Below are 24,309 nucleotides of genomic sequence, written 5' to 3'. Positions count from 1 at the left end.
CGAGAATACATCATTTTGACCTGAGTTCGAAGCTTATACAAAAGTGCACATGGTTGACAGTATACTTCAGTAGGGAAATTGTTTTCCTACATTTACATAATTTAGCAGATGCTCTTATCCAGAGCAATTAGGATTAAGTGCCTTGGCCAACCAACAGATTGTTCACCTAGTTGGCTCGAGGATCCAAACTGGCAACCTTTCGGTTACTGGCCCAACGGTCATAACCGCTAGGCTACCTGCCACCTTTTTTCCTCTTAGTGGTTCAAGTGTGTTGCCTGCTAAAGTCTGAAAGTGAAAACAATGTGATAAACTTGTTGGAGGCTGATCCCAATTTCACAGGATACAGAACTTGAAAGACTCATAGGATCAACTGTGATTATGTGGATGTAGGAAGAAAAGTTCTGAATACACTATGGTCAATTGTTGCTGGCAGTAGACCCATACTTGAATTTGGGCTCATAAAATCAAACCTTGGGATGGATTTAGCCTATTCAGTTTAGGTCTTATGACTGTTCTGTTAGACAAACATGTTACCCATAAGGATTCAAATTAGTTGTAGGTTACCGGTATGCTTAAATATGATTTCAATTACTTAATCACTGTAGACTTTGAGCTAATGTGTTATGATAACTATGCAGAAGGCTAATGGAATATTTATCGAATCAATATCAATATCAGGGAATTTTATTCACCTAATCAACCTCATTTTTATTTGGGATATTCTAACTTTCTATTCTATGCTAAAATTATATTATATTTTACAATTGTTCATTCTACCTTTATATAGAAACTGCACAGAGCAGGTATAGCCTACATCCCAAAGCAACTAGACTATATTTCAGTCCCTTCTGCCAGCAATTTGTCACTAGAATTTACACTGTCTATGTCCTTACTGGTTGGAATTTGCTCCTCTCAACAGAAGACGCACATTTCCCTTTTTAGGGCATGATAATGTATTACGTAATTTTGGGAGAACTCGAGCAAACGCGAATGTGTGGAATAGGCGGAGCATATCGGGAAAGATTGGCATCTACTTGTGCCAATCGCGTTGGCGGTGACATTATGCTATTTATCTTATTGGTCGGAGGGTGGACATTACGTTCATTATGGTAAAGATTGCAATTACTTTTCGCGAGGTGCGGTTGGGGATTCTCACGTTGATGGTTGCAAGGGGAGTAGTTCGTGTTCCTAGAGAGTGAAACTGTTCTAGGGAAGGAAAGTGTTGGAGTAACCAACCGTAGACTTCATAAAGGCGCAAACAAGAGAGGGTAGTTTTGAAACACAGAACGGATCTGCCTTTTTTCTCTTGGATAGGAGAGCGGACTTAAGTTTTCATCATGCCGGTTTTTCACACTAAAACGATAGAAAGTATCCTAGAGCCGGTGGCTCAGCAGATATCCCATCTGGTGATAATGCACGAAGAAGGTGAGGTGGACGGGAAAGCTATCCCGGATCTCACCGCACCCGTGGCTGCGGTGCAGGCGGCTGTCAGCAACCTGGTTCGGGTAAGTGAACAGTCCACACAATACGCTGGCGTAGGGTTGGTTACCTGTTACTTGCTGTCTGTGTAGTGCTACATTGTGCCAGCCCGCCGCGATTCCAGTCAGTTGTCATTTTATGTGAGAAGTTACGGCTGTGGTTACTTTGTTTCATTTCATCGCTATATCGGTTGGCAACGTAATGCTTTTAGAACTAGAGAGTTGTAGCTACAATGTATATATTACATTTTGTTGAAGTTCTCTTTCACTTGGGCCGTAGGGCAGTGACGCCCTTTTCCCCTTGAGAATATGCTCTGGGCCTGTCCCCCGGAGCCATGTATAAGTCCCCCTGTTGATGTATACGCTATTCTTATGCCACAGTATTTCAATCAAAGATCCTTTGTAACAAACAATTGAAAAACAATTGTTAATTGTCATCAACTCAAGTGTTCTCTAAACAATTATTGATAACTTCAGCAGTATTTGTATTGTAGCCTTTTGTAAATGCCAACATTTAATTGCATGGATCCACATTGTTTCCTCCTCAACTTTGTGACAGTAGATGTTTTTTATGAGAATGAATGGAAGTGATGCCGTTATAGTGTAGGCTATTTGACTGGTAAGGGCAACCCCAGTGTATGACAGAGTAATACGCATTTCTTCACCATATGATCTGCTAATGACAGACAAATATGTTAGTTAAATATTCTTCACGTTTGGCTCTGAATATAGCCTATGTATACTGTACGTTTGCATTTTACTATCAGACACTGGGCATACTGTTGTAAAAATAGCCCACTTTTTTTCACACAGTATAAATGTTCTTAACAGTTTTGAATGTAATTAACGACAGTCTGAGCTGTGACTTAGTTGGACAAGTGTAAATCGAATCAAAAGCAGTTAAAACCCCAGTGGGAGTGGAAGTTGTGCTCCACACAACAACTTCATACTGTGGATGACTGACTGAACTCCATGGCAGCCAGCAAGCAAGCTAGGCCCACAGTCTATGCCCTTATTTGTTAAATGGCAGTTTAGTACAGAATGCAATAGCAATCCAATGGTTTCCTCCCTAATACCGATATTATGAAGTAGTTGTCTTCTGCAGTCTAAACGTGACCATATTACACAGGACATGACCAATGGGCAAATTACCCATAATGGCATTTCCTCTTATTTACAAAGAGCATAGCTGAGATTATCACTTTCTAAGTGAGGAAGCTAAAAAAAAAAAAAAAAGGTTATCCGTGTCAGTGTCCTCACAGAAATTGTGGTTTCCAAAAAAAGGGAATAAATTAATATTTCATCCAAGTACTGTAGCATCTTAACTACTCAAAGGTGCTCGTATAAGTATGATAATCCAGGGACGCTGTATTCAATTTCAGTATCAGACTCAGTCTTTATTATCAGATTGCTAAACAACCAGAAGTTGTCAAACATAAGAACGTTTCACAATACATTTCTCACACTAATACTAGGCTGTATGACATTTACTGTAAGTTAGGCCTATTTCTGCATCACTCTGCGAGGTGAAGCTAGGAGTCATTGGCAGTTGTCTGGAGGATACATTTGGACAATTAGACTGGCATCTCCTAGCCTCTCCTCCCAGCAAAGTGATACTCAGTGTAGGAGTATGGGGGGAGAGTGTTGTTTACTTGTAGGACTTACCCTAGACTGGCCAGGCCAGGCTGGCAGTTAAAGGGAAACTTCACCGCTTGACATTATTTGTGGTGTTTTTCCAGTCTCCCTACATAATTATGAGTGATGAGAGGGTATTTCAGACATAATTATTCACTATAGCTGTATTTTATTTTATTTTTTTGCACTGGGAGAGCTCAACCAATGATATCATTGCTTGATTTGAGCCTGCTGTCTGATCGAAAAAATAAACGGAGTCATGTTTTGTAGCAATTATTGTGTCCTTTGGGTTTGCGCAGTCACGCTAGCAGCAAGTAGATATTACATTTACATTTACATTTAAGTCATTTAGCAGATATGGTTGTCATTGTTCAATTAGAGCCATTGGACTTGTCTCTACGATGTTGCTATCTGCCAGGACATTGCAGGATATTTAGGTTGACAAATTTTCCCTGGATTTGTAAAAATTACAGCCTGACGGGAGCCCTACTTCCTTGTTCAGACCCTCGAAGGCAGGCTTTTCAAAACAGGGGCGGTACTGGTTTACAGGTTCATGGAAGCCATGTTGCCATGCACTGTCCAGCTGAGACTGCTAAATAATTAGCTACAATGGCTGTTTCTGATTCCTCTTTCCAAGAAGAGCTGGACGACAATTTTTTTCCCATCAAATCAAATCAAATTTGATTGGTCACATACACATGGTTAGCAGATGTTAATGCGAGTGTAGCGAAATGCTTGTGCTTCTAGTTCTGATAGTGCTGTAATATCGAACAAGTAATCTAACAATTCCACAACAACTACCTAATACACACAAATCTAAAGGGATGGAATAAGAATATGTACAGACAAATATATGGATGAGCGATGGCCGAGCTGCATAGGCAAGATGCAATAGATGGTATAAGGTACAGTATTAGAGGTCGACCGATTAATTGGAATGGCCGATTAATTAGGGCCGATTTCAAGTTTTCATAACAATCGGTAATTGTCATTTTTGGACACCGATCTGGACCGATTACATTGCACTCCACGAGGAGACTGCGCGGCAGGCTGACTACCTGTTATGCGAGTGCAGCAAGGAGCCAAGGTAAGGTGCTAGCTAGCATTAAACGTATCTTATAAAAAACAATCAATCTTAACATAATCACTAGTTAACTACACATGGTGTGATGATATTACTAGTTTATCAAGCTTGTCCGGCATTGCATATAATCGATGCGGTGCCTGTTAATTTATCATTGAATCATAGCCTACTTCGCCAAATGGGTGATTTAACAAGCGCATTCGCGAAAAAGCACTGTCGTTGCACCAATGTGTACCTAACCATAAACATCAACTCCTTTCTTAAAATCAATACTCAAGTATATATTTTTAAACCTGCATATTTAGTTAATATTGCCTGCTAACATGAATTTCTTTTAACTAGGGAAATTGTGTCACTTCTCTTGCGTTCTGTGCAACAGAGTCAGGGTATATGCAGCAGTTTGGGCCGCCTGGCTCGTTGCGAACTGTGTGAAGACTATTTCTTCCTAACAAAGACAGCCAACTTCGCCAAACGGGGGATGATTTAACAAAAGCGCATTTGCAAAAAAAAGCACAATCGTTGCATGAATGTACCTAACCATAAACATCAACGCCTTTCTTAAAATCAATACACAGTAGTATATTTTTTTAAACCTGCATATTTATTTAAAAGAAATCCAGGTTAGCAGGCAATATTAAACTAGGGAAATTGTGTCACTTCATTGCACGCAGAGTCAGGGTATATGGAACAGTTTGGGCCACCTGGCTCGTTGCGAACTAATTTGCCAGAATTTTACGTAATTATAACATAACATTTACGTAATTATGACATACATTGTGCAATGTAACAGGAATATTTAGACTTATGGATGCCACCGTTAGATAAAATACGTAACGGTTCCGTATTTCACTGAAAGAATAAATATTTTGTTTTCGAAATGATAGTTTCGGGATTTGACCATATTAATGACCTAAGGCTCGTATTTCTGTGTGTTATTATGTTATAATTAAGTCTATGATTTGATAGAGGAGTCTGACTGAGCGGTGGTAGGCGGCTGCAGGCTCGTAAGCATTCATTCAAACAGCACTTTACTGCGCTTGCCAGCAGCTCTTCTGCGCTGTTTTTGAATTCAAGCCTATCAACTCCCAAGATTAGGCTGGCAATACTAAAGTACCTATTAGAACATCCAATAGTCAAAGGTATATGAAATACAAATGGTATAGAGAGAAATAGTCCTATAATAACTACAACCTAAAACTTCTTACCTGGGTGTCAGGCGTGTGAGTACTTGTGGTGAAGTCAGGTGCAGGAGAGCAGAGAATTGTGAACAGGCGCACACTTTATTTAGTCAGGAGAAAGATTAAAGACGAACGCAGCTGCGTCAAAAACCTCCAGCCAACAAGGTAAAGTGTAAAGCGCGCAAAAACAGTCACAAAACATGACTGTTTAACAATTCAAACAAGCTTCGTGAAATAACACGGGAATAACGACCGCCAGCCTGGCGCGTTACAAAAACACACAAACAATATCACACAAAGACATTTTTTTTTTATTTCACCTTTATTTAACCAGGTAGGCTAGTTGAGAACAAGTTCTCATTTGCAACTGCGACCTGGCCAAGATAAAGCATAGCAGTGTGAACAGACAACAACACAGAGTTACACATGGAGTAAACAATAAACAAGTCAATAACATGGTAGAAAAAAAGAGAATCTATATACAATCTATATACAATGTGTGCAAAAGGCATGAGGTAGGCAATAAATCGAGTAATTACAATTTAGCAGAGATACTGGTGTGCAAAAGAGCAGAAAAGTAAATAAATAAAAGCAGTATGGGGGGTGAGGTAGGTAAATTGGGTGGGTAGTTTACAGATGGACTATGTACAGCTGCAGCGATCGGTTAGCTGCTCGGATAGCAGATTTTTAAAGTTGTTGAGGGAGACAACTTTATGAGGGGGAACAGAGGAATAAATACATGCAGTGTAATTGGGGAATGTAAACCAGGTATGCAAAACAAGACAATACAAATGGATAAATGAAAAATGGAGCGGCGATGGCTAGAAAGCCGATGACGTCGACCGCCGAACGCCGCCTGAACAAGGAGAGGAGCCGACTTCGGCGGAAGTCGTGGCACTGGGAATATTGAAGACTCATGTTAAAAGGAACCACCAGCTTTCATATGTTCTCATGTTCTGAGCAAGGAACTGAAACGTTAGCTTTTTTAGATGGCACATATTGCACTTTTACTTTCTTCTCCAACACTTTGTTTTTGCATTATTTAAACCAAATTGAACTGTTTGAAGATGTTTCATCATTTATTTGAGACTAAATTGATTTTATTGATGTATTATATTTAAGTTAACATAAAAGTGTTCATTGTTCATTCAGTATTGTTGTAATTGTCATTATTACAAATATATATAAAAATCGTCCGATTAATCGGTATTGGCTGTTTTTGGTCCTCCAATAATCGGTATCGGCGTTGAAAAATCATAATCAGTCGACCTCTATACAGTATATACACTACCGTTCAAACGTTTGGTGTCACTTAGAATGTCCTTGTTTTTTAAAGAAAAGCAACAAAAAAAGGGTCTATTAAAATAACAACAAATTGATCAGAAATACAGTGTAGACATTGTTAAAATTGTAAATGACTATTGTAGCTGGAAGCGGCAGATTTTTTTATTTTATGGAATATCTACAAAGGTGTACAGAGGCCCACTATCAGCAACCATCACTCCTGTGTTCCAATGGAACGTTGTGTTAGCTAACCCAAGTTTATCATTTTAAAAGGCTAATTGATCATTAGAAAACCCTTTTGCAATTATGTTAGCACAGCTGAAAACTGTTGTTCTGATTAAAGAAGCAATACATCTGGCCTTCTTTAGACGAGTTGAGTATCTGGAGCATCAGCATTTGTGGGTTCGATTACAGGCTCAAAATGGCCAGAAACAAAGAACTTTCTTCTGAAACTCGTCAGTCTATTCTTGTTCTGAGAAATGAAGGCTATTCCATGCAGGAAATTGCCAAGAAACTGAAGGTCTTGTACAACGCTTTGTACTACTTCCTTCACAGAACAGAGCAAACTGGCTCTAACCAGAATAGAAAGAGGAGTGGGAGGCCCCGGTGCACAACTGAGCAAGAGGACAAGTATATTAGAGTGTCTAGTTTGAGAAACAGACGCCTCATAAGTCCTCAACTGGCAGTTTCATTAAATAGTACCCGCAAAACACCAGTCTCAATGTCAACAGTGAAGAGGAGACTCCGGGATGCTGGCCTTCTAGGCAGAGTTGCAAAGAAAAAGCCATATCTCAGACTGGCCAATAAAAAGAAAAGATTAAGATGGGCAAAAGAACACAGACACTGGACAGAGGAACCTTGCCGAGAAGGCCAGCATCCTGGAGTCACCTCTTCACTGATCACCTTGTTTTTTGAGTGCTCTATCTTCTTAGCTCTTTATTCCATGATCTTCTTTGTGTGTCAGAAACAGAAATGTTGAATTTTAAGCACAATTTTGGCCATATTCCTTGGGTGGTTGTGTAGAAGAAATCAGCCATGATGGCTTGAATGCATCCATAAAGAAAGACACGTCCCACTATAAATAAGAGTAAGTAGCCTGGCATTTGAGCCTTGGCTTGTGCATGCCGGGATGACTCATTTCCCACTATAGCAAGTGTTATTTAGGCAGGCATACTAGTCAGCAGGCATAGTTTTGAGATGACTAAAAGGGTGATTTTCAAACGAGGCCTGCTGTACTTAATCATTTCTGCAGTTCCTTTGTATGGTCTTTTGAGAAGTGCCATTGACGTTCTACTCAGTCACAGGGTCTTGGCACAGACTGGGAACTGAATGTTTGTCGGCCTGCTTCTACAGCCAAGTCTCTCCAAGGCAAGGTCTGAAGACTGGAGACTTCATGCACAATTAAACAAACCTTCAGCACTGTAGTGTAGATGGTGCGTAACTGTACTTTGATTGGCCTTGCTAAGTCCTGGGCTAAGGGAAGGGAGCACTGCTGCTACTTTGCTCGTTTTGGATTTGCATTATGACACAGCTTTGATGCGTAGCTACACATCTTTACTCAACAAATAACTACATAATAAAGTATTTTAAGTTAAGATATGGATTTAGCCTCTTTTGCCATCTAACTAATTGATTCAGAGGAACCGCCGCATCCCAAATAGCACCCTATTCCTTATATAGTGCACTACTCTTGACCGGAGCCCTATTGGGGATAGGGAATAGAGTGCCATTTGGGCCTCTGTTTTTCTCATCGATCACATGAAGATGGGCTTTTGAGGATAGGTGGAAGGAGAGGTGAGATGGGAGGCAGGGTGAGGTAGAGTGAGAATGGAAGTGCAGTTAGTCAAGTCAGGAAGCCTTGGATAAAGGCTGTGGATCTGAATCCACCAGCAGTAGTAGTCCAGTGCTGCAACAACAGCTGTTTAGTACAACATAGGAAGGGAGGGAAATAAATCAACTACCACTCTGCTGGGCACTGATGAGCTATCCTCCCTCCCTTCCCTCCTCCCCAGCGATGATACATTGCTGGCCCTAAAGACCACAACAGCCATGGGGAAATAGTGTGTAGTCAGATGTGTCAGGAAACCACCAGAGGATTTGTGTTCCATCGAGCCACCTCAGCTGCTGTGGTTGTGTGGTGTAAGCTGCATCTCAAATGGCACCAAATACAGTGCATTTGGAAAGTTCTGACCCCTTGACATTTTCCACATTTTGTTACGTTACAGCCGTATTCTAAAATGTATTTAAAAAAAATCCTCATCAATATACACAATAGCCCATAATTCATAAAAAATAAACTGAAATATCACATTTACATAAGTATTCAGACCCTAAACTCAGTATTTTGTTGAAGCACAGTTGGCAGTGATTACAGCTGAGTCTTCTAGGGTATGACACTACAAGCTTGGCACACCTGTATTTGGGGAGTTTCTCCCATTCTTCTCTGCAGATCCTCTCAAGTTTTGCCAGGTTGGATGGGGAGCGTCGCTATTGTAAGGTCTCTCCAGAGATGTTTGATCGGGTTCAAGTCTGGGCTCTGGCTGGACCACTCAAGGACATTCAGAGACTGGTCCTGAAGCCACTCCTGCATTGTCTTGGCTTTGTGCTTAGGTTTGTTGTCCTGTTGGAAGGTGAACCTTCACCCCACTCTGAGGCCCTGGGCACTCTGGAGCAGGTTTTCATCAAGGACCTCTCTGTACTTTGCTCCGTTCCTCGTTCCTGACTAGTCTCCAAGTCCCTACCTCTGAAAAACATCCCCACACCATGATGCTGCCACCACCATGCTTCACCGTAGGGATGGTGTCAGGTTTCCTCCAGACGGGTCGCTTGTCATTCAGGCCAAAGAGTTCAATCTTGGTTTCATCAGACCAGAAAATCTTGTTTCTCATGGTCTGAGAGTCCTTTTGGTGCCTTTTGGCAAACTCCAAGCGGGCTGTCATGTACATTTTACTGAGGATTGGCTTCCGTCTTGTCACTCTACCATAAATGCCTGACTAGTGGAGTGCTGCAGAGATGTTTGTCCTTCTGAAAGGTTCTCCCATCTCCATAGAAGAACTCTGGAGCTCTGCCAGAGTGAGCATTGGGTTCTTGGTCACCTCCTTGACCAAGGCCCTTCTCCCCGATTGCTCAGTTTGGCCAGGCGGCCAGCTCTAGGAAGAGTCTTGGTGATTCCAACCTTCTTCCATTTAAGAATGATGGAGGCCACTGTGTTCGTGGGGACCTTCAATGCTGCAGATATTTGTTGTTACTCTTCACCGGATCTGCTCTTCGAGCTTCTGTCTCGGAGCTCTACGGACAATTCCTTCGACCTCATGGCTTGGTTTTTGCTCTGACATGCACTGTCAACTGTGGGACCTTATATAGACAGGTGTGTGCCTTTCCAAATCATGTCCAATCAATTGAATTTACCACAGGTGGATTCTAATCAGGTTGTAGAAACATCTCAAGGATGATCAATGGAAACAGGATGCACCTTAGCATAATTTTGAGTCTCATAGCAAAGTGTCTGAATACTCATGTAAATACGTTTTATTTTTAATTTTGTATAAATTAGCAAACATTTCTAAACCTGTTTTCGCTTTGTCATTATGGGGTATTGTGTGTCGATTGTTGAGGATTTTAACGTAACCAAATGTGGAAAAAGAGAAGTGGTCTGAATACTTTCCGAATGCACTTTTGTGCACTACTTTTGACCAGGGCCCATAGGGCTCTGCTCAAAGGTAGTGCTCTATGTAGGGAATAGGGTGCCATTTGCGACGCAAACGTGGTGTACGGTGTGGCTGTCAGTGTCACCTCAGCTGTGTGAAAAGAAAAAGATTGAAAAGATTTCTCTTAAGACTCGGATGGTAAATTCATGCTAGAAATAGTATGCTTATGTTGGCCGGAAGTTGTTCTCAATGAATTATGACCAAAAATATCTGCTCATAGAATCTTGTGAAAGCTTATGAATAGGAATATTGTCATGAGAAAGACTCATGATAGACTACTACTCTGTATCATGAGAGATGGCCAAGAAGTGTGTGTGATGCATGCTTCCTTGCTGTATGGTTTCTTTTGGCGCACAGGCCTAGTGAGGCATTTGATTTGTGTCTGTCACCACCTTGGCTACACTCTGTGCACTTCCTGAACTATATTAATAACCCCTGCTTGACGTGACTAGACAGTTGCGGGATAAACCTACACTATATATAAAAAGGTGTGTGTACAACCCTTTCAAATGTGTGGATTCGGCTATTTCAGCCACACCCGTTGCTGACAGGTGTATAAAATCGAGCACACAGCCATGCAATCTTCATAGACAAACATTGGTAGTAGGATGGCCTTACGGAAGAGCTCAGTGACTTTCAACGTGACACTGTCATAGGATGCCACGTTTCCAACAAGTCAGTTAGTCAAATTTCTGCCCCGCTAGAGCTACCCCAGTCAACTGTAAGTGCAGTTATTGTAAAGTGGAAATGTCTAGGAGCAACAACAACTCAGCCGCGAAGTGGTAGGCCACGTTTTTACTGAAACGTTGATCAATGTGCACTGTCCCTGTAAAAAATAAACTCAAACCTCACAGAACAGGAATGCTGAAGCGCGTTGCGCGTGAAAATTGTCTGTCCTCGGTTGCAACACTCACTACCATGTTTCAAACTGCCTCTGGAAGCAACGTCAACACAATAACTGTTCGTCTGTTGGAGTGGTGTAAGGCTCGCCGTCATTGGACTGGAGCAGTGGAAATGTGTTCTGTGGAGTGCTGAATCACACTTCACCATCTGGCAGTCCGACCGATGAATCTGCGCTTAGCGGATGCCAGGAGAACGCTACCTGCCCCAAAACATAGTGCCAACTGTAAAGTTTGGTGGGGCCAGGCCTCATTGCCCGACCTCAACAATGCTCTTGTGGCTGAATGGAAGCAATTCCCCGTAGCAATGTTCTAACATCTTTTTATTTATTTATTTTCATTTAACTAAGCAATTCAGTTAAGAACAAATTCTTATTTATAATGACAGCCTACCAGAAGGCAAAAGGCCTCCTGTGGGGACGGGGGGCTGGGATTAAAAATAAAATACAAATATTGGACAAAACACACATCACGACAAGAAAGACAACACGACACTATATAGAGACCTAAGACCACAACATAGCATGGCAGCAACACATGAAAACACAGCATGGTAGCAGCACAACATGACAACAACATGGTACTGTAGCAACACATGGCAGCAGCACAACAGGGTAGCAGCACAAAACATGGTACAAACATTATTGGGCACAGACAACAGCACAACAGGCAAGAAGGTAGAGACAACAATACATCATGCGAAGCAGCCACAACAGATTGAGATAAAACTGTCCAGTTTGAGTGTTTGTTGCAGCTCGTTCCAGTCGCTAGCTGCAGCGAACTTAAAAGACGAGCGACCCAGGGATGTGTGTGTGCTTTGGGGACCTTTATCAGAATGTGACTGGCAGAACGGGTGCTGTATGTGGAGGATGAGGGCTGCAGTAGATATCTCAGATAGGGGGGAGTTAGGCCTTAGAGGGTTTTTATAAATAAGCATCAACCAGTGGAACTTGCGACGGGTATACAGAGATGACCAGTTTATAGAGGAGTATAGAGTGCAGTAATGTGTCCTATAAGGAGCATTGGTGGAAAATCTGATGTTCGAATGGTAAAGAACATCTAGCCGCTCGAGAGCACCATTACCTATCAATCTATAGATTACGTCTCCGTAATCTAGCATGGGTAGGATGGTCATCTGAATCAGGATTAGTTTGGCAGCTGTGGTGAAAGAGGAGCGATTATGACAGAGGAAACCAAGTCTATTTAACCTTAGCCTGCAGCTTTGATATGTGCTGAGAGGACAGTGTACCGTCTAACCATACTCCCAAGTATTTGTATGAGGTGACTACATCAAGCTCTAAACCCTCAGAGGTAGTAATCACACCGGTGGGGAGAGGGGTATTCTTCTTACCAAACTACATGACCTTTGTTTTGGAGGTGTTGAAGACAAGGTTAAGGGCAGAGAAAGCTTGTTGGGACACTAAGAAAGATTTGTTGTAAAATCGCAGCAGAACATTGCTTAGAATCAAGGGCATTTTTTTGTGTGTTTTATTTTCTCCCCAATTTCATGGTATCCAATTGGGAGTTAGTCTTGTCCCATCGCTGCAACTCCCGTACAAACTCGGGAGAGGCAAAGGTCAAGAGGAGTGCATCCTCCGAAACACGACCCAGCTAAACCACACTGCTTCTTACCACAATGCCTGCTTAACCAATGTGTCAGAGGTGCCCGGCCAGCCACATGAGTCACTAGAGCGCAATGGGACAAGGTCATTCCAGCCGGCCAAACCATCCCCTAACCCGAACGATGCTGGGCCAATTGTGCCTGGACTCAAACCAGGACTCAAACCAGGATCTCTAGTGGCACAACTAGCACTGCAATGCAGTGCAGTGCCTTAGACCACTGTGCCACTCAGGAGGCCATTGAGGACCTTTAAGGTTGCAGTGACACATCCATAACCTGAGTGGAAACCAGATTGCATACCAGAGAGAATACTATGGACATCAAGAAAGCCAGTCAGTTGATTATTGACAAGTTTTTCCAACACTTTTGATAAACCCGGCAAAATATAATTTGGCCTATAACAGTTAGGATCAGCTTGATCTCTCCCTTTTAAATAAAGGATGCACCGTGGCTGCCTTCCAAACAATGGGAACCTCCCCAGAGAGGAGAGACAGGCTTGGCGATGATAGGGGCAACAACCTAATAGAAGAAAGGGTCTAAACCATCTGACCCAGATGTTTTTTTGGGGTCAAGTTTAAAGAGCTCCTTTAGCACCTCGGACTCAGTGACCGCCTGCAGGGAGAAACTTTATAGCGGGGCAGGGGAAAAAGAGGGAGGAGCATTGGGAATAGTCACATTAGAAGGGGTGGGAAATGAGGAAATGTTGGACGGGCAAGGATGCATGGCAGAGTCAAATAGGAATCCTGACTTAATGAAGTGATGATTAAAGAGCTCAGTCGTGCTTATTGTCAGAAACTACCACATCAACATTAAGGGACATGGGCAGGTCTTTAAATGTTTTACAGAACTTCTTGTGGTTAAACCCACAGAGAAAGAGCTGCTCCTTAACTTCTTTCGGATCATACCTCGACAACATCCGGGGAAATTGCAGAGCTCGAAATTCAAAAAACAAAAGTAGTAATAATAAACATTCATAAAAATACAAGTGTTATACACCATTCTTTAGCTTAGAATCTTGGTAATCGAACCACTTTGTCCGATTTACAATCGGCTTTACGGCAAAAGCATAGCATTTGATCGTCTGAGGACAATGCCTCACCCACTTCCTGCATTAACATGAATTCATAACCTGCACAGGTGTCACAAAACTCAAAAATAGCGATAAAATAAATCACTTACCTTTGAAGATCTTCATCTTTTTGCAATCCAAACGGTCCCAGTTACACAATGAATGGTCGTTTTGTTCGATAAAGTCCTTCTTTATATCCCCAAAAAGTCAGTTAAGTTGGCTCGCTTCATTCAATAATCCACCGGTTCCCCTCGTTCAAAATGCATACAAAATGAATCCCAAACGTTACCAATATACTTCTTCCAAACAAGTCAAACAACGTTCCTAATCAATCCTCAGGTACCCTAATATGTAAATAAATGATCAAATTTAAGATGGAAATAGTCTGTTCATTCCCGGAGACAAATAACCAAGCGCGCGCCCTCACCGGAGCGCGCCACAAACATTTTCCAGCAGAGGCATAACGAAAGTCAGAAATAGCGATAAAATAAATCACTTACCTTCGAAGATCTTTATCTTTTTTGCAATCCAAAGGGTTCCAGTTACACAATGAATGGTTGTTTTGTTCGATAAAGTCCTTCTTTATATCCCAAAAATGTCTGTTTATTTGGCGCGTTTGATTCAGAAATACACCTGTTCCAACATGCTTACAAAGGAATCTAAAACGTTACCTGTAAACTTGGTCCAAACAGTTCAAACAACGTTTCTAATCCAACCTCAGGTACCTTAATATGTAAATAATCGATAAAATTTAAGATGGTACTGTGTTCAATACCGGAGAAAAAGAACAAGGAGCGCGCACTCATTCACGCACGCCAAAAGACTAGAGTCCTTCTGAGGGATACTTCAAAAGAATACGAATACTTCTTAATTTTTGAAAAAACAAGCGTGAAACAATTTCTAAAGATTGTTGACATCTAGTGGAAGACATAGGAACTGCAATCTGGGTCCTAATTATTCGATTTTCCCATAGAAAAGCATTGAAAAGTCCAATGACCTCAACAACAACAAAAAATCCTGGATGGATTGTCCTTGGTGTTTCGCCTGCCAAATCAGTTCTGTTATTCTCACAGACATTATTTTAACAGTTTCAGAAACTTTTGAGTGTTTTCTATCCAATACTACCATGCATATGCATATCCTAGCTTTTGGGCCTGAGTAACAGGCAGTTTACTTTGGACACCTCAGTCATCCAAACTTCCGAATACTGCCCCCTAGCCTTAAAAAGTTAAAGTAACTAACTTTGGTCTTCCGGATAGCCTGAGTGCACTTATTTCTAATTTGCCTGAACGAGAGCCAGTCAGCCTGAGTGTGCGTTTGCCAAGTGATTTGCCAAATGGAATTCTTCAGATGGAGTAACTTTGCTAGATCACGGTCGAACCATGGTCTGAACCTGTTTTTTAATTCTCATTTTCTTTATGGGCGCGTATTTGTTAACGATACCACTGAAAATATCGAAAAAGAAGGTCCAAGCGTCTTTAACAGAGGGGGATCAAGATTCTGATTCTATACCAATTTACAGAGGCCAGATCATGAAGGAGGGCTTGCTCATTAAAAGTTTTTTTGCAAGCGTCTATGACAAGTCAGGACAGGTTGTTTCACTGAGCAGCCGTTACGAACACAGGCTGTAAAACAGTGATCACTAAAGTCATTATAGAAAACACCATACTGATACCTATCAGGATTATTTGTAAGGATAACATCAAGGAGAGTAGCCTTTTCTGGGTGTTTGGAGTAGGGATGCACGATATATCGGTAAGCATATCAGAATCGGCCGACATTAGCTAAAAATGACAACATCGGCAACGGCCCGATGTCTAGTTTAACACCAATGTCAAAGCTGACGTGCGTATCTACAGTTGAAGTCGGAAGTTTACATTGGAGTCATTAAAACTTGTTTTTCAACCACTCCACAAATTTCTTGTTAACAAACTATAGTTTTGGCAAATCGGTTAGGACATCTACTTTGTGCATGACACAGCCGTACATAGTCCATCTGTAAATAGCCCACCCAATCTACCTACCTCATCCCCATACTGTTTTTATTTACTTTTCTGCTCTTTTGCACACCAGTATCTCTACTTGCACATCATCATCTGCTCATTTATCACTCCAGTGTTAATCTGCTAAATTGTAATTCTTCGCTACTATGGCCTATTTATTGCCTACCTCCTCATGCCTTTTGCACACACTGTATATAGACTTTCTTTTTTTCTACTGTGTCATTGACTTGTTTATTGTGTTATTGGCTTGTTTATTCCATGTTATTTCATGTGTAACTCTGTGGTGTTGTCTGTGTCACACTGCTTTACTTTATCTTGGCCAGGTCGCAGTTGTCAATGAGAACTTGTTCTCAACTAGCCTACCTGGTTAAATAAAGGTGAAATAAAAATTTAAAAAATAAAGAGGGGACCAGCTCCATATTAATGCCCATGATTTTGGAATGAGATTTTCGACGAGCAGGTGTCCAAATACTTTTGGTCATGTGCCCCCTCTATCATGTTGGCCAAGGTGGTAACACACATTTTTTTATTCATATATCCATTTCTCCTTTATCATGCCTTAATTGGGCAAAAGTAAATATAATAAGAATAAAGTGAGCGAGAGCCAGCAACGGAAATAAAAGTACAGTGTGTTTACAATTTCAGCGTCTTAGGCTGTAAAACATTTGATCTCTCCCAGTCTTTTTTTCACATGGGACATTTAAATTCTCCCCGTTTACTCAGGCCTTTATAGCCTGTTGGCTGAGGAGCATTCAAAAATAATTGTCCAGATCATAGCAAGCTTCCCTTGTCAGTTCGTTTCTTAAACAAACAGATCATGGCTATAGCCTGCCAATTAATGAGTTGTTATTTAGGCTGCATGGCCAATAGTCATTAAAGTGTTATTCATTTGGACAGATCACCTGAGTGGTGCTGTAATTGTCTTTTCAATAGGCGTGTGATTTGAACATTTTAGTCATTTGGCAGATGCTCTTATCCAAAGAAACTTACAGGAGTGATTAGGGTTAGGTGCCTTGCTCAAGGGCACAGACAGATTTTTCACCTAGTCGGATCGGGGAAACTGTCGGTTAATGGCTCAATGCTCTTAATCGCAGGGCTTCCTGCCGCCCCAGGAGAAGCCATTAACAGCACATACCTTCCTCTTTTGTTTATTTTGATGTGGTGGGGTTTACTGTAATAGTCCATCGTTCACCTAAATTCAGTAGCCTAAACAGTTCAATAGGCCCGTGCCCCATCTGTTGTACATCGTCGGTTGGAAGGCTGTCCTGTAGTCTACACAGTTCATTCAATGCCATTTCCACCGTTCTCCTTGTCCAGGTTATCCAGGAATCGGGTAGCTTCTTTTGCTGATTTCAGTGTGATGTCTCTTTCCTTCCATTTGACCCGTAGTTGTGCGGGGTTCTCTCTGTTTCATGTGGAGGTTTCTGCTCATATCGGCGTTGATGTAGCTAGATCCGATGGCCCTCATACATCAAAGGTCCGACTTTTTTGGGGGGCTTTGATGGCCAGTCATAGAACTTTATCTTTGTCCCTGTAGCTAAGGAACTTTGCGATGATGCCCCTTGGTTTGCTGCTCGTGTCCCCTCACGGGCTGCCTGTTCGATGTGCTCGTTCGATTGTGGGAGCCCTTGTGAAATTCTACCGTTTCCAGTAATTCTTCCATTCCAGTTGTTCCACAGCATTCGGGGAAACCTACGAAATGAAGATTTGATCGACGACTGAAGTCCTCCGTCCCGTTTAATCTTTAGTAAGCCTGTAATTATGTATTTTTGTTCAGCCACGGTTTTCAGGAGATTGTCTTGCGCGTTTTTCTCCAGGGTTAAGCCAATTTCGGCCTCCTCCAAGTGTTTGCCTAGTTCAGTCATATCAGCGATTCCCACCTTGATTTCTTTATTTTCTTTACATCATCGAATATTTTCTTAATCTGCTTAGACAGTTTCTCATTGCCAGTGCAAATTTCTGTTAGTAGTGTCTCTAAACTCACTTCAGTCGAATCGCCAGCTACAGTACTTGGTCCATGGTCGCATTGTTTGTCTCTATTTCTCGATTTAGTATTTGCCATAATGTGCAGTTGCCAACATAACGTTTCAGTTATTTCTTAACTTTAGAGTCGAGTGCTTTCCCATTTAAGAGGCATATTTTAGTAAAGAAAGGAAAAGCCAAACGGATCACCTTCACCTGACTACCTCATGGTCGCCCTAATGAGGAGCTGTTAGTACTGAAGCCTCTGCAGATTGTTACAGAAAATGAATCTCTTCGCTTCATGTGTCACACATGCTTCCTGTGATTAGGAACATGTTTGGATACTACATCCTTTTGCTATTACACAGTTATTGGCAAATACTTTCCTTCTATAACACGTTCAGAGCGAGCGATTTGTTAGATGTCGATGCGAACACTTACTTAGGCCTAATAGAATGTTACCATATAAAGAACCAGCCTAGCATTTGGTGCTAGCGCCCCCTCTGAAAACCAGGCTGTGTCTTTCTCTCTGTGTCACTGCCTCAGTCCTCTAGGCTTTGAGAGTGGCATTTCTTCTCTCTGTCTTCTCTGTGAGTGCATGTCAACAAGGCCTTGTCTGTTCCCTCGGCCCGGCCACTTTATCTAGCTCATTCACAATGCAAGGGTTTAGTCCTCACATCACTGCACTGGTCTGTTCTGTTCTGTTGGCAGCTGGAAATAGGGCCTTGGCTGGCTAGTAGGCCTGCTTGACATCAGGTTGTTTGGTGTGACATCATACTGCCACAATGACCGTCTGGGTCAGTCGAATGACTTAGTCTGAATATCATTTATTTTGCAGTGTACGGGCAGAACCCCTCTCTTGAAATGAAGAATTGACAACCATTACTTAACCACCACTGCTCTTTTTGCACTTTAGCAAAGTTCTATTCAAAGAGTAGCCTGCCTCGGACCTGAAGGCCTGTGTGTGTTGTGGTTCAGGAAACGGGTATGTAGCCTATTCCCTCCTTGGCTTGGTATTGAAGTCATTGTACCCAGAGGAGGATGGAGCTAGCTGTCCTCCGGCTACACTATGGTGCTACCTTAGAGTGCTGTTGAGGCTACTGTAAGACCTTTGCAAAATAGTATGTTTTAATCAATTTAATCAAGTGCAGTCAGGGTTTAGTTGACTCCTGCTGAATCAAGTGCAGTCAGTGTTTGTTTGAATCATGCTGAATAAGGTGCAGTTCAGGTTAGTCCCTCCCGTTTCGGCCTGTTTGCTTCCGTTTTGGATTCTAGTGAATACACCCCAGAACTTAGTTTGGAAAATGACTTGACAACAACCGTTATAAAGCAACAGACAGCGTTTTTATGGAGAGTAGTTTGGATCAGGGCCGGGGCCTGTTGTTGGTCTTCAGGCAACATAAAGAGAACGGGGGGAAGAAGTGACTTGCTTGGAGCTTTGGATGTTATTATTATTACTATGAAGCCATTCTAGTGCAAAGTCTGTTTTGATAGTTTACTCAGTGTTTTTCCTCCTCTTGCGGCTGCTTCCCACACCAGTGAATGCTGGTGACATGAATAATTGAGGAGGATGGGAGACCCACAGTATAGGCGCGGAATGCACGGAGACGACAAAGTGTGTTTCAAAAATCGTCAAAGACTATTTTAACCTAAAACATTTAATAAAGACATTTATAGTACAATATTTTGGGGGAATGGGAATGAGAGGGCTACTTACAGTGTTGTAAAGGGATCACAGCAGTGATGGTATGAGGCATGAGTTGAGGTGTTCAGAGGCTTAACCAGTGCAGGACAGGATTTGACTGAGAAGACAAAAAACAAGAACACAATACCCTACACAGTTAGACAAAAGAGCTAAGAATGAGTTAGTCCAAGTAAGGAGTAAAATCATTGATGTGTAATAATGTGATTGTGTATGTGATTGACTCTACATTAGTGGCCAAAAGTTTAGAAATATTAATTTCCACAGAGTTTGCTGCTTCAGTGTCTTTAGATATTTTTGTCAGATGTTACTATGGAATACTGACGTATAATTACAATTACAAGGCTTTTATTGACAATTACATGAAGTTGATGCAATGAGTCAATATTTGCAGTGTTGACCCTTCTTTTTCAAGACCTCTGCAATCCGCCCTGGCATGCTGTCAATTAACTGCGCCACATCCTGACTGATGGCAGTCCATTCTTGCATAATCAATGCTTGGAGTTTGTTAGAATTTGTGGGTTTTTGTTTGTCCACCCGCCTCTTGAGGATTGACCACAAGTTCTCAATAGGATTAAGGTCTGGGGAGTTTCCTGGCCATGGACCCAAAATATCAATGTTTTGTTCCCCGAGCCAGTTAGTTATCACTTTTGCCTTATGGCAAGGTGCTCCATCATGCTGGAAAAGGCATTGTTCATCACCAAACTGTTCCTGGATGGTTGGGAGAAGTTGCTCTCGGAGGATGTGTTGGTACCGTTCTTTATTCATGGCTGTGTTCTTAGGCAAAATTGTGAGAGAGCCCACTCCCTTGGCTGAGAAGCAACCCCACACATGAATGGTCTCAGGATGCTTTACTGTTGGCATGACACAGGACTGATGGTTGCGCTCACCTTGTCTTCTCCAGACAAGCTTTGTTCCGGATGCACCAAACAATCGGAAAGGGGATTTATCAGAGAAAATGACTTTACCCCAGTCCTCAGCAGTCCAATCCCTGTACCTTTTGCAGAATATCAGTCTGTCCCTGATGTTTTTCCTGGAGAGAAGTGGCTTCTTTACTGCCCTTCTTGACACCAGGCAATCCTCCAAAAGTCTTCCCCTCACTGTGCGTGCAGACCTGCCTGCCATTCCTGAGCAAGCTCTGTACTGGTGGTGCCCCGATCCCGCAGCTGAATCAACTTTAGGAGACGGTCCTGGCGCTTGCTGGACTTTCTTGGGCGCCCTGAAGCCTTCTTCACAACAATTGAACCGCTCTCCTTGAAGTTCTTGATGATCTGATAAATGGTTGATTTAGGTGCAATCTTACTGGCAGCAATATCCTTGGTTGTGGAACCCTTTTTGTGCAAAGCAATGATGACGGCATGTGTTTCCTTGCAGGTAACCATGGTTGACAGATGAAGAACAATGATTCCAAGCACCACCCTCCTTTTGAAGCTTCCAGTCTGTTATTCGAACTCAATCAGCATGACAGAGTGATCTCCAGCCTTGTCCTCGTCAACACTCACACCTGTGTTAACGAGAGAATCACTGACATGATGTCAGCTGGTCCTTTTGTGGCAGGGCTGAAATGCTGTGGAAATGTTTTTGGGGGTTTCAGTTCATTTGCATGGAAAAGAGGGATTTGCAATTAATTGCAATTCATCTGATCACTCTTCATAACATTCTGGAGTATATGCAAATTGCCATCATACAAACTGAGGCAGCAGACTTTGTGAAAATTAATATTTGTGTCATTCTCAAAACTTTTGGCCACGACTGTACATACAGTAATGAGAGAAAATGAATAGGGGTACTGACAGTGCTTGGAGGGGAAACATTAGACGTGGCTTCAGTTAATTTCAGGAGAAAGTTGACAATGGTAGTGGAGTAGTCATCACCTCTTAATCAGGGAACAGGGAGGACTTAGCTGTAAATACAAATTGCAGATACATTCCATTACAGATAGAGATGCACGATTTACCGGTACGCATATCGGAATCGGACGATATTAGCTGAAAATACCATCATCGGCATTGGCCCGATGTCTAGTTTAACGCCGATGTGCAAAACCGATGTCAAAGCTGACGCGCATACCTATATAACGTAGGTAGATGACGTAACGACGCCACTTAAAATTTTGCGCTACACGTGCAACACAGCATTCCTAACCTAGCCCACAATGTCTGCTGTGTGAATCAAGCAGTCAACAAGTCGAGCAGTCATTTGAAAGAGTAAGAACATTTCAGCGAGACAACTCAAAGGCGAAATCCATTAAAACCTCTTTGGGCTAGGGGGCAGTATTTTGACGTCTGGATGAAAAGCGTGCCCAAAGTAAACTGCGTGTTACTCAGGCCCAGAAGCTAGGATATGCATATAATTGGTAGATTTGGATAGAAAACACTCTAAAGTTTCTACAACTGTTAAAATAATGTCTGTGAGTATAACAGAACTGATATGGCAGGCGAAAACCCGAGGACAAACCACCCCCAAAAATTTATAATTCAGCCTACTACTGTTTCCAATGGCTGTCATGTTTAATATGAGGCGAAAACCTCCCAGATTGCAGTTCCTAGGGCTTCCACTTGATGTCAACAGTCTTTAGAAATAGTTTCAGGCTTGTTTTTGGAAAAATTAGCTAGAATTTGTAATTTGTAGTGGCTCCCATTTTGGCTGTAGTGTTTTCATGCGTGTGGATGACAGCGCGTTCTTTGTTGTTTATCTCTGGTAAAGACAATAACGATTCTCCGTCTTAAATTTTATCGTTATTTACGTATAAGGGTACTTGAGGTTTGATTATAAATGTTGTTTGACTTGTTTGGAGGAATTTATTAGTAACGTTTGGGATTCATTTTGTATGCATTTTGAAGGAGGAAAACCGTTGGATTATTGAATGAAGCGCGCCAGCTAAACTGGGTTTTTGGGGATATAAAGTCGGATTTTATCGAACAAAAGGACCATTTGTGATGTAGCTGGGACCTTTTGGAGTGCCAACAGATGAAGATCTTCAAAGGTAAGGCATTTATTTTATCGCTATTTCTGACTTTCGTGGCGCACCTGCCTGGTTGAAAAATGTTTTTAATGCTTTTGTGTGTGGGGCGCTGTCCTCAGATAATCGCATGGTGTGCTTTTTGAAATCTGACACAGGGGCTGGATTAACAAGAAGTTAAGCTTTATTTTGACGTATGACACTTGTATTTTCATGAATGTTAAATATGACTATTTCAGTAATTAGAATTTCGTGCTCTGCAATTTCACCGGATGTTGTCGAGGTGGGTCGCTAGCGGAACGCCTGCGCCAGAAAGGTTAACGCCAAGATAATGGAATTCATTGCGCTTGCCAATCAACCGTTCTCTGTCATGGATGATGTTGGCTTTCGCCGACTGGTCGAGCACCGGTACACACTACCAAGTATGTGCTTTTTTTCAGATGTTGCCCTACCGGAGTTACACAGTATTGTTAATGCACATCTATGAGCTACTTGCTATGTGCATCACTGCTATTAGCTTCACGACTGACATTTGGACCAGCGATGTCAGCCCCATGAGCATGCTGAGTCTGACAGCACAGTGGGTCGACGAGGATTTCGTACTGAGGAAAGCCGTATTGCATGCTCAAGAATGTGCTGGTTCTCATACCGCTGCTGCCATTTCAATGGCATTTGAGAACATGTTTGAAACTTGGAAACATGAACACTCCTAGCTCCATTCAAACATCTGACTTGAAATAAGCTCAACTGCGTCTGCAGCATACGTGATACCCTGTCATGGCATTGAAACGCCTGCTCAACAAAAATGCAAACATACCGTAGGGTTAAATTGGAAAAGTACTCTACTAGAGGCTGGGAGAACAAGCGATTTGGTGGCATTCTCTCTGAGCCTCTACTGTGTCGCCACCATGCACAATGCTAGGTTTTGATTGTTTCACTGGTAATGGGGACATATTTTGGTGTGTGTGTGTTTCAACTATTTAACTGTACTAGAATGCTTAAAAGGCCGCTAAAATGTTAAATATCGGTATTGTTTTTTACATTTTTATAAAATGTCATATCGGTGCATCCCTAATTACAGCTGCGTCATCATAGTGTTGGACAACAAGTTGCTCTATGAAGTTGAACTCAGACATCTCAAAATTCATGAAGTCAACCACAGACCTCGCATCTCGCCCACTTGACACATCAAAGTAGCCCAAGAAACGTTCCTGAATAAAGCCCTGATCATCCACATACCTGATGATAACAGACAACTGCAAGCAAACTGGTCACACCATAGGTCCCGGAGCGGGGGGGCAATTTTTACCCCCTGGGGTCTGGAATTTTTCCTTATATGTTATCCTAACTAGGAAAACTCTGGACCTTTTTATTTATTTATTTTATTTCACCTTTATTTAACCAGGTAGGCAAATTGAGAACACGTTCTCATTTACAATTGCGACCTGGCCAAGATAAAGCAAAGCAGTTCGATACATACAACAACACATAGTTACACATGGAGTAGAACAAACATACAGTCAATAATACAGTGAAAAATAAGTCTATATACAATGTGAGCAAGTGAGGTGAGATAAGGGAGGTGAAGGCAAACAAAATATATATAAAAATAAATAAAAATATAAAAAGGCCATGGTGGCGAAGTAAATACAATATAGCAAGTAAAAAAAAACAGTGGAATGGTTGGTTTGCAGTGGAAGAAAGTGCAAAGTAGAGATAGAAATA

General features: G+C 41.9%; 1 protein-coding gene across 1 annotated transcript in view; it reads left to right on the top strand.

Moving 5' to 3' along the window:
• The first annotated feature begins 1,150 nt into the window (after positions 1–1,150).
• LOC120046740 (vinculin) overlaps positions 1,151–24,309 on the top strand; it is a 62,131-nt gene continuing 38,972 nt past the window's right edge. The window contains exon 1 of the mRNA XM_038992210.1: positions 1,151–1,505. Coding sequence (XP_038848138.1) covers positions 1,338–1,505 — 168 coding nt within the window. The 5' untranslated portion in view covers positions 1,151–1,337. The remainder of the gene's footprint in view (positions 1,506–24,309) is intronic.

This window comes from Salvelinus namaycush, chromosome 4 (assembly GCF_016432855.1).
Source record: "Salvelinus namaycush isolate Seneca chromosome 4, SaNama_1.0, whole genome shotgun sequence".
Taxonomy (NCBI): Eukaryota; Metazoa; Chordata; class Actinopteri; order Salmoniformes; family Salmonidae; genus Salvelinus; species Salvelinus namaycush.
The sequence above is the reverse complement of the archived record's forward strand: the minus strand, read 5'-3'. Positions and strand labels throughout refer to the sequence as shown.